The 15199-nt window shown below is 45.5% G+C and overlaps 1 protein-coding gene across 2 annotated transcripts in view; it reads left to right on the forward strand.

The window, feature by feature from the left end:
• LARS2 (leucyl-tRNA synthetase 2, mitochondrial) overlaps nucleotides 1-15199 on the forward strand; it is a 159883-nt gene that overhangs the window by 119256 nt on the left and 25428 nt on the right. For both annotated transcript variants that reach the window (XM_003818489.5, XM_008971820.5), the window contains 4 exons: nucleotides 4866-4966; nucleotides 7826-8008; nucleotides 9635-9804; nucleotides 11964-12041. In XM_003818489.5, coding sequence (XP_003818537.1) covers nucleotides 4866-4966; nucleotides 7826-8008; nucleotides 9635-9804; nucleotides 11964-12041 — 532 coding nt within the window. The remainder of the gene's footprint in view (nucleotides 1-4865; nucleotides 4967-7825; nucleotides 8009-9634; nucleotides 9805-11963; nucleotides 12042-15199) is intronic.

Consider the following 15199-nt stretch of genomic DNA (forward strand, 5'->3'; position numbering starts at 1 on the left):
TTCTCTGTTTCTCTGATCATGCCAGAAACGGGGCTACTGGGAAAAGGAACAGGAAGGGAAGAGAAGCTTTACTTGGGTCCTGCTGTATTAGTAAGCCCTCCTTCTGCACCACTAACTGGCTGCTAGGAAATGGGAATGGTGATATTTCAAGAATGAGCCATGGCTAATACTTAGAAACTAGGCTAATTATGTGACATGATGGCCCGGGGCACAGAACAAGGAAGAAGAGGAAGGTAAACTTAGTCTGATTTAATGAAAAGTCCAATTTGGAGACCATTTTCAGAGATCTATGGCCTTCAAAGATCTGCAGCCTGGCAGGCCACTCTCCCACGAGGTCAGGGGAGTGGGCAGCAGGCTCTCTGGGGCTTCATGAATAGGTAAATGTCATCTGCAGCAAGAAGGTGGGGCTCTGATACATCCTGATATTCTTTGCTCATACTGTAATTAGCACATTCCTTGTATATGGTGATTTTTTTAAGAGCACTTAACATGACCAATCAATCAATGTTCTGAATTTCCTTGTTTATCCTAACAATTAGCAACTCCCTTCCTTCCCTCCCTTCCTCCCTCTCCTCCCTCCCTACCTTCCCTCCCCTCTTTCCCTGCCTCCCTCCCTTCCTTCTTTCCTTCTTCCAAGTGGGACAAATGTGGCCTTCAATGCCCAGCAGCTATCAGTTGTTGCAATTTCTGAGTTAGTGCAGTCTAAACTAATGAAGAAATTGTGAAGATCTCCCCCCAGTTTTCATCATTGTGCTTACATATAGCTGTGCTTCAGTGCAAGCACGCATGATCTACCTCCAGGGATGTACCGAAGGAGTAGGAAGAAAGCTGACTCAGATAAATCCAGGGCCTTCTTCAAGGCAGAGGCCCTGCCTAATACTCCCGCGTTTGATGGTCCCTGAGTCAGAAGGGTTTGTTAGTGGTTTAGAGTTGCACATTTTCCACTCACTTATAAAGGCCCCTGCTGTGCACAGTCACTATGATGAATGAATAACTCAGTTGCATACACAAGTCTGTTCCCAAATACCATCTGTTGAGTGAATGAATGAGTGAACAAAAGGGAAACACATTACCCCAATTGTGAATCTGAATAATGAACTTGGCAATGTGATGTGATCTCTGCTCCAGCAGGCCTGGGTTCCAAGTCCAGCAGGGCCCTTGATGTCCTTTGTCCTTCATTCCTGTGCACCTTGCGCCTCCAAATCACATTTGGTACATCTTTCTTGTAGTGCTGATGGTTATTTATGAGCATGTCTTGGGCTGCCTGTTCTTATTGTAAGCTCTCCAATTAATTGCCTAGTGCTGTGTACCCAATTATCATGTAAATACGTGTTGAATGAATAAACAAGTGTGACTCATTCAGAGCTAAACTACGCATGAGAGTAGACATGGCCAGCTTCAGCCAAGAGAGTGAAAACCAGATTCCCAACGCCCTATAGCCCATTCCCTGGCTCCCTGGAAGAGTGGAGGGAAAACACTTGGGAATGAGCAGGATTCTAGGAGCTGGGAAGCGCCCCTTTCCCCACTGGGAAATTCCATGTGAGCACTCATCGGGGCATTCCCCTGCTCTCATTCTCTTGCTTCAGCTGCTTGGGATCTTTCAATGCACCCCTCCCTGCAAAAAGATGGTGGCACTAGCTGGAAAGTATAGCATCCAGTGCCCCACTTCACTCATTTCTTTCTTCCCTCCTCTCTTGCCTCCACTTTGTCCCACTCACATTATCCCCCACCCCTGCTGCTGGTAGGTTTATTCATCCACTGAAACAAGCTTGATTGAGTTCAAGGCAATTAACATTACTGAGCATCTATTAGGAACTGGAGACTGAGAGTGGCCTTTAAGGATTTTCAAGGCCAGGAGCAGTGGCTCATGCCTGTAATCCCAGCATTTTGGGAGGCCGAGGCAGGAGGATTGCTTGAGCTCAGGAGTTCAAGACCAGCCTGGGCAACATAGTGAGACCTCATCTCTACCAAAAATACAAAAAATTAGCTGGGTGTGGTAGTGTGCGCCTGTGGTCCCAGCTGCTTGCAGGAGTAAGGTGGGAATATCACTTGAGCCCAGGAGACTGAGGCTGCAGTGAGCTGTGATTGTGCCACTGCACCCCAGCCTGGGTGACAGAACAAGACCCTGTCTCAAAAAAAAAAAAAAAAAAATCATCCTCCTACTCCTCACAGGAGAAAGACAGGCAAGCAGCTTACCTAAATACACAATAAAATGTAATAGCTGCTAGATACAATTACAGGCACTACACAGGATGCATCAGGAAGGAAAAAACAACTAATTCTAATTCTGACCAGGAGATACCTTCTCAGTGGAGATGGCATTTGAGTTGAGCCAGGAAGGAGGACTAGAGTTTTGGTAACAGTTTGGGAAATGGCGTGAGTAAAGACGTGGAAGCACGTGCAGGCAACATTTGAAAGAGCAGAGGGAGTGGCAGGGGACAGGGAGAAGTCCTGGATGGCTATGCGGAGGAATTTGGACTTGATTGGGAGGAGGAGCTCTTCAAATATGACTGCACTCTTTCTTTTCCTCCCTCACAGCTCTGAGAGTTGTCAGGCATTGGTTTGGTTCAGTGATCGTGAACAGGCTGGCTCCCCAAGGGCAGAGATTGCTTTGCCCAACATTATATCCCCAGTGCCTAGCTCAGTGCCAGGCACATAGCAAGCACTCAAGAAATACCAAAGAAATAAGCGATACATTTCACATAATAACTCTGTGCTTTCTGATTATATGGTACGAAGAAGAATTCTGAGACTCGTTCTGAGCACCAGGAGTGCTGCTGTCGATGAATGGTGTCTGGGTGGTTGTAGGCAAGGGCACTGGGGATAGTTGGCTAGGTTTTGCCATCCCTGCTCTAGATGATCCATCTGAGATGGCCCCTGCTGCACTGCAACCCTCAGAGAAGACAGTCCAGAAAAGCTTCAACTGTCAAGTTTCATTGTTGGGAGCTTTCAGACATTAGGATATATTCATGTAACTAGCAGGCCTTGGTGTGGGTGCACTGCTGAGGACCTGCCTGCCAGTTCTGGGGAAAGCCTCCCATGTGGACATCCCCTGAGAGCTCTCACTAAGAAATGGCTACAAGCGGGTTAGAAACAGGCAGATGAAATGATAGTGTTAGCAGTCAGGCTATAGGGGCCCATAGTGAGGAGACAGTGCCTAGAAGCGGATGGAAGGTTGATTTCACGTTCTGCTAATTGGGCTGAATGCCAGTTACACAAGTGTGTTTTATGTTGTGAAGATTCATCATTATACCCCTAGGACTCACACTTTTCAATATGTGTGCTATGCTTCAACAGTTTACCTTAAAAAAAAAAAAGTTATAAAAGACGAGGCAGGAGAAGTTGCAGCCTTGGGCTGAACAGCTGGGGTTAGTCAGTTTTTCGCAGGTTGCAATTCTGTCCGTTCTCGGAAGGTGGCAGTGTTGTGCCACTTGATAAAATACAAGACCTGAGAACAGGATTCCTTGGATTTCCAGCCCCTTCTTGAGGCTTAATGCTGCTGATTTTTTTTTTTTTTTTTTTTTTTTTTGGAGACAGAGTCTCGCTCTGTCTCCCAGGCTGGGGTGCAGTGGCATGATCTCGGCCCACTGCAACCTCCGCCTCCCGGGCTCAAGCAACCCCTGCCTCAGCCTCCCAAGCAGCGGGGACTACAGGTGCGCGCCCCCACACCTGGCCAACTTTTTGTATTTTAGTAGAGACGGGGTTTCACCATGTTGCCCAGGCCAGTCTCAAAGTTTGAGCTCAGGCAATCCACCCGCCTCGGCCTCCCAAAGCGCTAGGATTACAAGCGTGAGCCACTGCGCCTGGCCAATGCTGCTGATTTTGATCATCCTACCTGTCTTTATCTTTGAATCCAGATCATTCCCTCCTAACTTTTGTCCTAAAAACACCTTTAAAAATTTACCTTGAGCAACCAAAGCCATGTACTGGTGATGTTTGTGGGGAACATCACTGGATCTCCAGGAAATGAGTGCTCCTACCTGATACCCTGAACACGAAATACTTAACGTGTGTTATCAGCAGTTATCGCCATAAATCATTCTTTGAGTTTTGAATAGGTCTTGCTGAAATGCCTCAAAATTGAATCAGGCAGATTCTTAAGAATAAACAACTGCAAATTTGCAATAATTTCAGTATGAAGGTCAGCCTGTTCTTATCCTCTTATGAGAAAAAGTTTATATGTCACTATTTACCCAGTAAGGGTATAACTAAAACTACTTTTTAAAACAGGTACTATAAATAAGTTATAATCCATTCATATTTCAGAACACTAGGTAACTTTTTTAAAAGTGAGATAGATCTATATGAACTGCCATGGAGAAATCCATTCATATCATTAAGTGAAATACCATAAAGTATACATAAGGTATAATCCCACTTATATAAATCCCCAAAAATCTATAAAACCATATGTGGGTAGGTATACATTTATGTATACAAAGGCATTGAAAAATGTCTCCAGACTTTTCCAGGGATATATACCAAACTGTTAATAAGAGCTGCCTCCTGAAAGGGACATAGGCCTAGAAAGGAGTGGTAGTGTTTGGATTTGAACAGAAGGTTTATAGTCATATATGACTTATATGGTTTAAAACTTTTTTTAGGCCAGGTGGGGTGGCTCACACCTGTAATCCCAGTACTTTGGGGGACCGAGGCAGGTGGATCACGCCCGGCCTGAATTTATTTTCTTATCACTTATTTCTAAGGAGCCATTTGTTTAAGCTGGGTTTATAAGTGGCCTTGGTCAGCCCACCTGCTTTTATGAGGCGCAGCTACTTCTGCCCATCCGAGGGAAGGTCTGTGTTGCTGTTTTCTCAATGCCTCATGTCCCACTCCTGTTTTCTTTTCCTGTCATCTTTCCTCAGGGAGCCTTTTCATAAGCTGCTGGCCCAAGGCCTTATCAAGGGGCAGACATTCCGCCTACCATCTGGACAGTATCTACAGAGAGAGGAAGTGGATCTCACAGGTAAGAATGGCCCATCCGGTCCCATCCAGGTACTCCCAGAGAGCCAAGGCCAGGCCTGAGAGCTACTGAGCAAGCAGGCATCTGCCTCTAGAGTGGGGAGGATGCGAGAGAGAGACCCGCTGGCTGTGTGGTCTCTAAGCCTCAGCTCCCTCTGGGCCTGCGCCCCCTGAAGCCTGGTCCTGGACTGGCCGTCTGCTCCTCTGCTGCAGCCCCCTTCAGCCAAAGTGCCACCTCAGCTTCTGGCAGGGTTTTCATTTGTATGTAACAGAGTCAACTCAGGCATCACCTCCTATCCCAGACCATCTTTGAAAGCCCACCTCAGGGATAGAGCCCCCAGGCCCAAGACACATTCTTCCAAAACTGGGGTACTCCCAGTGTTTCTCCCAACATGTTCTAGTGGCACATTTCAGAACCTTGGGGGGCAGCACTCTGTTTACTCGTAGCACCCCAGAGCAGCCCCCTCTTAGCATTTCCCAGTAAAACACCTCCCCCTGATTCCCCGAACTTCCCTCCTGTCCCAGCTCTCCCAAGCCTTTTCCTTCCACTGCATTTTCACCCTTTACCCTTTACATTTCACCCTTCATTTTCACCCTGAGGATCACAAGATCTTCAGGTGCCATGGTGAGGATGTATCACGTGCACCCAGCACACACGTGGAATATATGACATGTTAGAAAATGGGTAGGGGCAAGGTGTGGTAGCTCACGCCTGTAATCCCAGCACTTTGGGAGGCCAAGGCAGGCAGATCACCTGAGGTCAGGAGTTCAAGACCATCCTGGCCAACATGGTGAAACCCTGTCTCTACTAAAAATACAAAAATGAGCCAGGCGTGGTGGCATGCGCCTGTAATCCCAGCTACTCAGGAGGCTGAGGCAGGAGAATCACTTGAACCCGGGAGGTGGAGGTTGCAGTGAGCCAAGATCATGCCACTGCACTCCAGCCTGGGAAACAGAGCAAGACTCTGTCTCAAAAAAAAAAAAAAAGAAAGAAAGAAAACAGTTGGAGACATGCAGTATACATAGGGACAGCTGTGAGAAACCCCCAGCACTGTGACCATTACATTTAGAAAAACTAGTGCATAATGGATGAGATTAGGTCACACGACAACCCTGTAAATGGTAGGCAGCCTCTCCAGCCAAACATTAGAGACAGGGTTTAGGGAAGCAGTCGATGCAATTACCTCATCAAAGCAAAATATATCAAGGTTTATAACGGTCCGTGGGAGAAAAAGAAGCTGGAGAAGCAGAACCGGCAGTGTTTCTCCAGCATGGATGACAGAGGGAAAGAACTAAATTCAGGTGCACATAGAATTCAGCCTCACAGTTAGTGAAGTGTTCTCTGTAACAGGCAAGGCTGCCCATGTATAACTGTGCAGTTTGTGTGCTACACAAAAGAACCAAGCCAAGGCTGTGATTTCAGTAGGGCCTGAAATGCAGCCGTTTGTCAAGCCATACATTTCAGGGCAACATCTGCCAAAAGAGGGTGACTTTTTCTAACGTCTCAACTTTTCTGCCCAGAAAGATACATTTTTTCCTAATTTGCACAACAGTGTTTTAAGGTCTAGACACAGCCTGGGGCAGGGTAAAGGGGCCAGTGGTTCCCTGAGTCTCACCACAGCGTGGATAAACATCTAGGACTTCAGTCTCCCCTTCTCTGCTGTCATGGGGTCAGGCAGTATTGTGAACATCTTTTCCCTTCCCACGTAGTCTTGCCTACTGGGTGAGAATACTTTGATCAGCAAGGGCAGGTTTCTGTCTCCTTCATGGATGTAACTCTCATGAAGTATGGAGTTGGCTTTTAGGTCTGTACATCAGTCCCCTGTTAGCTTGGTTGCTGTTGGAATCAGAGATTATTTGGCTGGAAGGAAAAGAAATCCACCCAAACCCAGTTGCAGAAAATAGAGCTAGGCCCCACTGCTCATAGGAAGTCACCAGCCACTCCTTTTTCCTTCTCTCTTTCTCAGCTCTCTCGTTCTTAGTTCTTCTTCCTGCTTCTCTCTGTTCTTCTGCCCTGTTCTCCTTCATCTGCCAGACTTGGATTCTGCTCTCCCCAATTTCAATTTACCAAGTGACCTTGGGTAGCTGCAGTGGCAAGTCTTGCCCCATCTCCTTAGGACCTGATGGTCCCAGTGCTCAGCAACATGGAAACTGAGTTTCTGTATCTCTTAGCTCCAATTCGTGAGATAGAGGCTTAGCCTTGCCAGGTGCTCTTACTAGTCCTCTCCAGTAGGGCTTGGCAACAAGGTCACCTCATCCAAATGCGGCCATTTAAGACCCCTTCCATCAGCACCATCTAGACCAGTGGTATGTGAGTAGGGGAGGAGACAGTTCCAAAGAATAGGGTGTGGGTGGCTGGCACCACAAAGGGACCAACACATTTACCATGAGCCCGGTAAGTGAATTCCATGTGCCCTGAGAGTATGAGATCATGTTTTGGTGACTGCAACATGGATGGGACAGGTCAGGCTGCCAACTTCCATAAGAGACCCTTAATTCATCAAGAAAATGGCAACGTGTGCGAGTTTTTCAAAATTCTTTTTTACTTTCCTTTTTTGTGTATAAATAATTCACTTGTAAAGGGGGGAATTGTTTTGTTTTATAGAAAAAGCTGGCACAGGCCATTATAACTGTCCTGTTTATTCGCGAAGGTTTGTGGGAGGAAGGTGGGCCTCATTCATTTAAAAATAAAAATATTTTTATAACAATACAGAGGGAGAGAAAGCGGCTTGTTAAGTGAATTAGTGTGATTCTTCAAATGGACACTTTCCATCGCTCACCCAGTTTTTTCTTATTGATGCTATTTCTATAGAAGCAATTCACAATCACACATACCATACCTATGGATTATTTTGGCATCTAGGTTCCGTTCCTGTTCATGCAAAAACGAAAGAGAAGTTAGAGGTGACGTGGGAGAAGATGAGTAAGTCCAAACACAACGGGGTGGACCCAGAGGAAGTTGTGGAGCAGTATGGGATCGACACGATTCGGCTCTACATCCTTTTTGCTGCCCCTCCTGAGAAGGATATCTTGTGGGATGTGAAAAGTAAGTCACCTTCCTCTTCCTGACTTGCTTCCTTTGTGATCTGCCCTGGACTTTGAAGGAGTTTGAGGAAGGAAATGTCTTTGCTGAAGACAGTAGTAGAGAATTCTAGGAATCAGTTCCATAGAGCAAGTAGCAGCTTGACCAGCATCCTGCACCACTCTTAGACGGGTGTTGACAAACATAAGCGAGCCTCAGAATCATTTGGGAAACATGTTGCAGATGCAGATTCCAGTGCTCTGCCCATGCCTGCTGACACAGCCTCCAGAATGGGGCTCAGGAGGTGGCCTTTGAACAAGCTCAGCGGTGATTCCAGTGCACACTCTACGAGGACCACGCTTTGAGAGTGGTTTCCTTGGAGACAGACTGGCTTCTGAGCTACTCCTAGGCCTGCTATAGTCCAAAGAGGCCAGTTCCCTCTTTCTTGATGTACCCTGCAAGGTTTTTTCTAGAACAGTGTCATTCTCCCTCACCAATCCAGAAAGCCCCGGGAGGGGCCTGGACCTGTTGTTACCTATGGCCTCTTAGTCACCCACAGCACCCTTCATCTCCCCACTTAGGGGAGATTTGTCTCTCCAGAGTTGTTTAGTACTAAAATGACATGAAGTAAAATAATCTTGAGTATCTGGCTATTCTAGAATAAACCCGTCCAACAGTCATTCATTTTTACTTCATGTGATCAGCCCTAAGTGTTGTTGTGGGAAGAGGAAGTCAGATGCCTGGAAACTTGAACCTTGTGTGAAGTATCCATGTCATTTGAGAAATCACTGTTTATTTTGATTTCCAACTAGCTGTGGCTAGTGGGAAGTGTGGTCTGGAACAGTGGTCACAGATGCCAGTCCTAGAACTAGCTGCCTCAGAATCACTGGGGGGCTTGCAAAGCACAGACAGGTGGAGGTTCTGGCTCCCACCCCTAACCCAGGGGACAGGCTCCAGGAATCTTTCTAAGAAGCCTCCCAGAAGGTTCTGCTGTGCATTCAGGCTTGAGAATGCCTAGCCTAGTGGCCAGACAGTACAAGGACCTGGACTGACCCTAATTTGGCTACTGGTATAACCCAGGGCCACCAGGTAAAGCCATTCAGCTTTACCAGAAGATCAGACCAGCAGCTGGATTGGATGAGCTTGTGTAAAATATGGAAAACACACATACCTGCAAGGACAGGGATTGTGCCAATGTGCTTCACACTCTACAGCAGTGTGGCTGCAAGCACAGTCATGCTATCCACAAGGTAAGAGCTTGCACCAGCAGGAGTCAGCACTGTCTCCAAAGCACCATGTTAACTCCATGGCATTTTTGTCCCAGCAAGCTTGCTTAATCAAGGCGGCGGGGCACCAGGGCTCATCTTGACCAAGCTTCTGAGCTCATGACCGTTGGTGGGTGGCACTTTGAGTGGCCCTGCCATCCAGTGCTCTGAATCTGGGCACTAAAATGAGATAGAATTGGTCCTGGTCTGAATTCTCAGACACTGAAGGCCAGGGAGGATCCTTCAGCCTGCCCTCAGAGGAATCCATCAGGGTGCAGTGAAGTGTCACATCAATTCACAGGTGTTTTTCTCCGCTTAGTTATACCAAGTCAATCACCCTTATGTTGCACACTCTCTCTTTCTCATTTACTGATGCTGAATTCAGCTGATGCTCTCCCTGGGGTGCTGAGATGGCAACAACGACTGTGGACCTTGACAACTCGGTTTATTGAGGCCAGGGCTTCTGGGAAGTCTCCCCAGCCTCAGCTGCTGAGTAACAAGGAGAAAGCCGAGGCCAGAAAGCTCTGGGAGTACAAGAACTCCGTCATCTCTCAGGTCAGAAACTCTCCAATTCCAGGGGTTAACTCTGTAACCAAGCACTCTTTGGTAACCTTTGCCTGTGGTCTTTGCTGCCCTCCCTGCCTTGGGTTGGGCCACTGTGGGTCTTCCTTCCTGGCAATGGCGGTCCTTCTTGCTTTGATTGATTGGCCCTACTGTTTTGGGTACTTTACCAAGGTGGATCAACAGTGCATACGTTCTAATGGAAAGAGATGCCCCCAGGAAATGGCTCTCTGATGATGTCTCACATTTGTCCATCCTGGGTCTCAGGAAGCTGCCACTTTCCATGTTTCCACATTTAACACATCCAAGCAGAGAACCAAATCCAGGATCACCCTGTCATCCAGGATAACACCGCGTATGTTACATTAACAGAAATACAATTTTAGAGTTGGAAGGGGCATTAAGAAACTGTCCTCTGTAGCCTCCTCATTGTACAGATGGGGACAGAGATGATGTCCAGATATCTTGCCTAACGTCACACGGCTAGTGAGGAACTGAGCAGAGATTAGAATCCCAGTCCTCCACATAGTGAGGACTTTCCCACTCAGTTACTTTGTTACACAATATCCATGTGAACTATTGTGGGTTAACTTCTGCAAAGTCATTGTAATGGGTATCTGATATCCCAAATTCTTCTTAAGCTGATTTAAAAAAAAAAAAGGTATGCTGATTCAGACATAAAGTTAATCAGTGTCGCTCATCTGCACTCTGATAATGAAGACAATAATGCATGGCAGGTTTTTGCCTCTCTGGTTTGTATAACCTGAAGTGGCCCTGGGTCCAGCATGGTCTTATTTGTTGACACTTCTTCAGCTTTATTTCTGGCCTCTGTACCCTCTCTGTGTGGAGGAACAGAGCTCCCTGAATGAATGTAGGGGTCTGAGTGATGCCTGAGCGATTGAGTTCATACCACATATTTTCTCCCTGGATTTGGCAAATTCTTCTATTCTGTCAGATAAAAGAATTAGGTTATTTCAACAAGTTGGAAACTCTTGACATCCTTAAAGATGTGTTACTTTTCTGTATTCTTGCCTATAGTCAAAATGGAAAAGCACAGAAACATGAAAAAGCTGACAAGTTGTGTTAATGTTCTTATGTTGACTGTACATTTCAAAATGTAAAATTGACAAGGCGCAGTGGCTCACACCTATAATCCCAGCACTTTGGGAGGCCAAGGCGGGCAGATCACAAGATCAAGAGATTGAGACCATCCTGGCTAACATGGTGAAACCCCGTTTCTACTAAAAACACAAAAAATTAGCCTGGCGTGGTGGCATGCGCCTGTAATCCCAGCTACTTGGGAGGCTGAAGCAGGAGAATCGCTTGAACCTGGGAGGCAGAGGTTGCAGTGAGCTGAGATTGCGCCACTGCACTCCAACTTGGGTGACAAAGCGAGTCTCCATCTCAAAAAAAAAAAAAAAAAAGTAAAATTAACCTTATCCCATATTCTAAAAACCGTCACTGTGAAGCAAAGTCACATAACCAAGCAGAAGTGGCATCCTTTATTCCTGTTTTCTGTTATGTTGAGTTTACCCATCAGTGGGTCCTGCATCCTATTCATGTTACTAGCATTGTTTTTTTTTTTTTTTTTTTTTTTTTGACAAAGTCTCACTCTGTTGCCCAGGCTGGAGTGCAATGGCGCAATCTCAGCTCACTGCAGGCTCCACCTCCCAGGTTCAAGAGATTCTCCTGCCTCAGCCTCCCAAGTAGCTGGGATTACAGGTATGCGCCACCACACCCGGCTAATTTTTTGTATTTTTGTAGAAATGGGGTTTTGCCACGTTGGCCAGGCTGGTCTCGAACTCTTCACCTCAAGTAATGCACCCACCTCGGCCTTCCAAAGTGCTAGGATTACAGGTGTGAGCCACTGTGCCCAGCCACTAGCACTGTTTTTCTAAGCACCTACTATGAGAACCAACAGTATCCCAGATATGTGGAAGAATAGTCTTAAACAGTGGAAACAGTGTTGACTTTGAATTTTAAAATATTTGTGTAGATGAAACATAGCGATTATTTGAGATAGTAGATATATTTATAAATATCTTTGCATCCCATTCATTTTCCTTTTTTTTTTTTGTTTTGATAATTCAGTCTTTTTGTGGAAAGCTTAAAAGAATTTTGAAATAAGTAAATAATTGAACCTTTACTAATAGGTGACCACCCATTTCACAGAGGACTTCTCACTGAATTCTGCAATTTCTCAGCTGATGGGACTCAGCAATGCCCTCTCGGTAAGTGGCCTGTCCTCATTTGCTGGTAGCAGAGGAGGGAGGGAGAGGTGTGGCAAGGGGCCCCACAGGGTCCCAAGAGGGACAGAGAGCACCCCCACTGTGTCACCGCCTCAGTGTGGCTTGATTATCTTAAGGAAACATTTTTCCATAGTCACAACCTAGTTTTATGCTGGAATGTTCTTAAAGATTTTCTGGTCCAAACCCCCTTCTCCCCCAATATTTTACAGATGAGGACATTGAGGCCCAGGGAAGTTAGATGACATGTCTGGTTGATTAGTGACAAATCTAGGACCAGACTCAGGCCTCCCTGTCTTCTGGCTCTTTGCACCCCCGCTGTCTGATTTCATGAATGAATTGTGATACCTCCTCGGCATCATTACATTTGATATTCATTTAACCTGGATGGATCAGGATCGTTCTCACCAATGCCAAAAGTCAGCCTTTTCAGTATGGACTTCCTTCTTGCTAAGTGTGACTACCATTTTTCTTGCCAGGGAAAGGATTTGTCAACAAATGTTCTTAGCTACTGGACAACAAAAGCATTCATTAAAGCTATTGACAAATGCTTTTTTAAAATGAAGTCCTCTCCAAGCTTTTAAGATCAGTGGGGGCCAGGCATGGTGGCTCATGCCTGTAATCTCAACGCTTTGGAAGACCAAGCTGAGAAGATCACTTGAGGCCAGGAGTTCAAGACCTGCCTGGGCCGCATAGAAAATAAAATAATTAGGCCAGGCATGGTGGCTCACACCTGTAATCCCAGCACTTTGGGAGGCTGAGGCAGGCGGATCACGAGGTCAGGAGATCAAGACCATCCTGGCTAACACAGTGAAACCCCATCTCTACTAAAAAATACAAAAAATTAGCCAGGCGTGGTGGCAGGCACCAGTAGTCCCAGCTACTCAGGAGGCTGAGGCAGGAGAATGGTGTGAACCCAGGTGGCGGAGCATGCAGTGAGCCAAGATCACGCCACTGCACTTCAGCCTGGGTGACAAAGCAAGACTCCGCCTCAAAAACAAAGTAAAAAAATAAAATAAAATAATTAGCCTGGCATGGTGGCGTACAGCTGTAGCTGTAGCTACTCGGGAAGCTGAGGCGAGAGGATCGCTTGAACCCATCCTGGGCAACAGAGCAGGAGACTCTGTCTCTAAAAATAAAATTAAAAGGGTAATTTTTAAAAAGTAAAATAAAGATAAAAAAGAACAATGGAAGAAATTTCAAATTTGACTACATAAAACTTGACATTTTCATATGTTAAAAAAATTTATAACATGTCAGACAGAAGGTTAATATCCGTGTAAAGCACTCTTACATATTAATATGAAAATACCTAACCAAAAATGGTCAAAGCATATGAAAAGATAATAACTCATAGAAAATGTTATAGAAATAGCCAATACATTTGTGGAGAAAAAAAAGTCTGCCTCTCTAATTATCATGAAAGGCAAATTTAAAACAAGATGCTTTTGTTTTTGTTTTTGTTTTTTTTTAAATACCTGTCAAATTTGCTGAGAATACTTTAACGTAACTATTCAGGGCCAGGCACAGTGGCTCATGCCTGTAATTCCAGCACTTTGGGAGGCCGAGGCAGCAGGATCAATTGAGCTCAGGAGTTTGAGACCAGCCTGGGCAACATAACAAGACTTCATCTATAAAAAATTTAAAAATTAGCCAAGTGTGGTGGCATGCACCTATAGTTCTAGCTACTCAGGAGGCTGAGGCGGGAGGATCCCTTGAGCCCAGGAATTTGAGGTTGCAGTGAGCTGTTTGGTGCCACTGTACTCTAGCCTGGGTGACAAAGCGAGACTCTCTCTCAAAAAAATAAAAATAAAGGCATAATTATTCCCCATGCTATTGCAAAGATGGCAGAATAGACTTTTACACGCCAGTGATAGGTGTGGTTGGTGTAACCTTGCCAGGAAGCACTTCGGCTATCAGGTTGATTGTGTTATATCCTCTGATCCAGGAGTGTTCATTGCAGATAATTTATAATCACAGAGACTCGGAACCCCAGTGTCCTCTGATGGGGGAATTGTGAAATGACTTATGTCATATCAATAAGAAAGGAATGTGCCACCACCATTAACCTCATGTCTTGAAGAATACTTAATATCAGAAACTGTTTATGATATAATGTTAAGTAAAAACACATGACACAAGGCCAGGCACAGTGGCTCACGCCTGTAATCCCAGCACTGCAGGAGGTCAAGGCAGATAGATCGCTTGAGGTCAGGAGTTCAACACCAACCTGCTCAACATGGTGAAACCCTGTCTCTACTAAAAATACAAAAAATCAGCCAGGGTGTGGTGGTGCACACCTGTGCACCTGTAGTCCCAGGCACTCAGGAGGCTGAGGCAGGAGGATTGCTTAAACCAGTAGGCAGAGGTTGCAGTGAGCTGAGATCACACCACTGCACTCCAGCCTGGGCAACAGAGAGTGACTCTGTCTCAAAAAAAAAAAAGATAAAAAAGTGTTCATATGAGCTGGGTGCAGTGGTTCACACATGTAATCCTAGCATTTTGGGAGGCCAGGGCAGGCAGATGGCTTGAGCCCAGGAGTTCGAGACCAGCCTGAGCAATATAGTGAGATACCCCATCTCTATTTAAAAAAAAATTAATTTTTAAAATTAAAAAGAAGGAAGTGTTCATATGGCAAGAATACCAATCCTGAAAATGTTACATGTGCAATAAGCATTTATATACACATTTTTGCATTTTTGGAGACAAGGATAAAATATACCTTTTTTTCTAGGTTGTATAATTATGAGTAGTTTTTCATTTCCTGTATATTCTGTGCTGAGTGTGTGTTAGTTTTTTAATCAGAAAAAATAAAGCAAGACACTGAAATGAAACTGTAATGAATTTCTGTCTTTCCATTCCGGAATTTGGGAAGTCCTTAATAATAACACACAGAGCTAAACACAACTATGTTTGCCGGAATTGACCAAAGGTATTTCAGAGAATAGGGGTCCCTAAGTAGGGTATAGAGGCCCCCCTGCCCTAGGTGTTTCACAGTTTAACACCTTTGAGCAGGTCTCGGTGCATTTCTCTGTGGACCTGCAGCACAGAGGAAACCTAGCAGAGTGGGTAAGAGTTTGGCTACAGTGTGCCTGGGGGCAGATTGCCCTCCCTTGCTGATCCTTAGCTGCTTCATCTGTCCA

The sequence above is a fragment of the Pan paniscus genome, chromosome 2, assembly GCF_029289425.2.
Source record: "Pan paniscus chromosome 2, NHGRI_mPanPan1-v2.0_pri, whole genome shotgun sequence".
Taxonomy (NCBI): domain Eukaryota; kingdom Metazoa; phylum Chordata; class Mammalia; order Primates; family Hominidae; genus Pan; species Pan paniscus.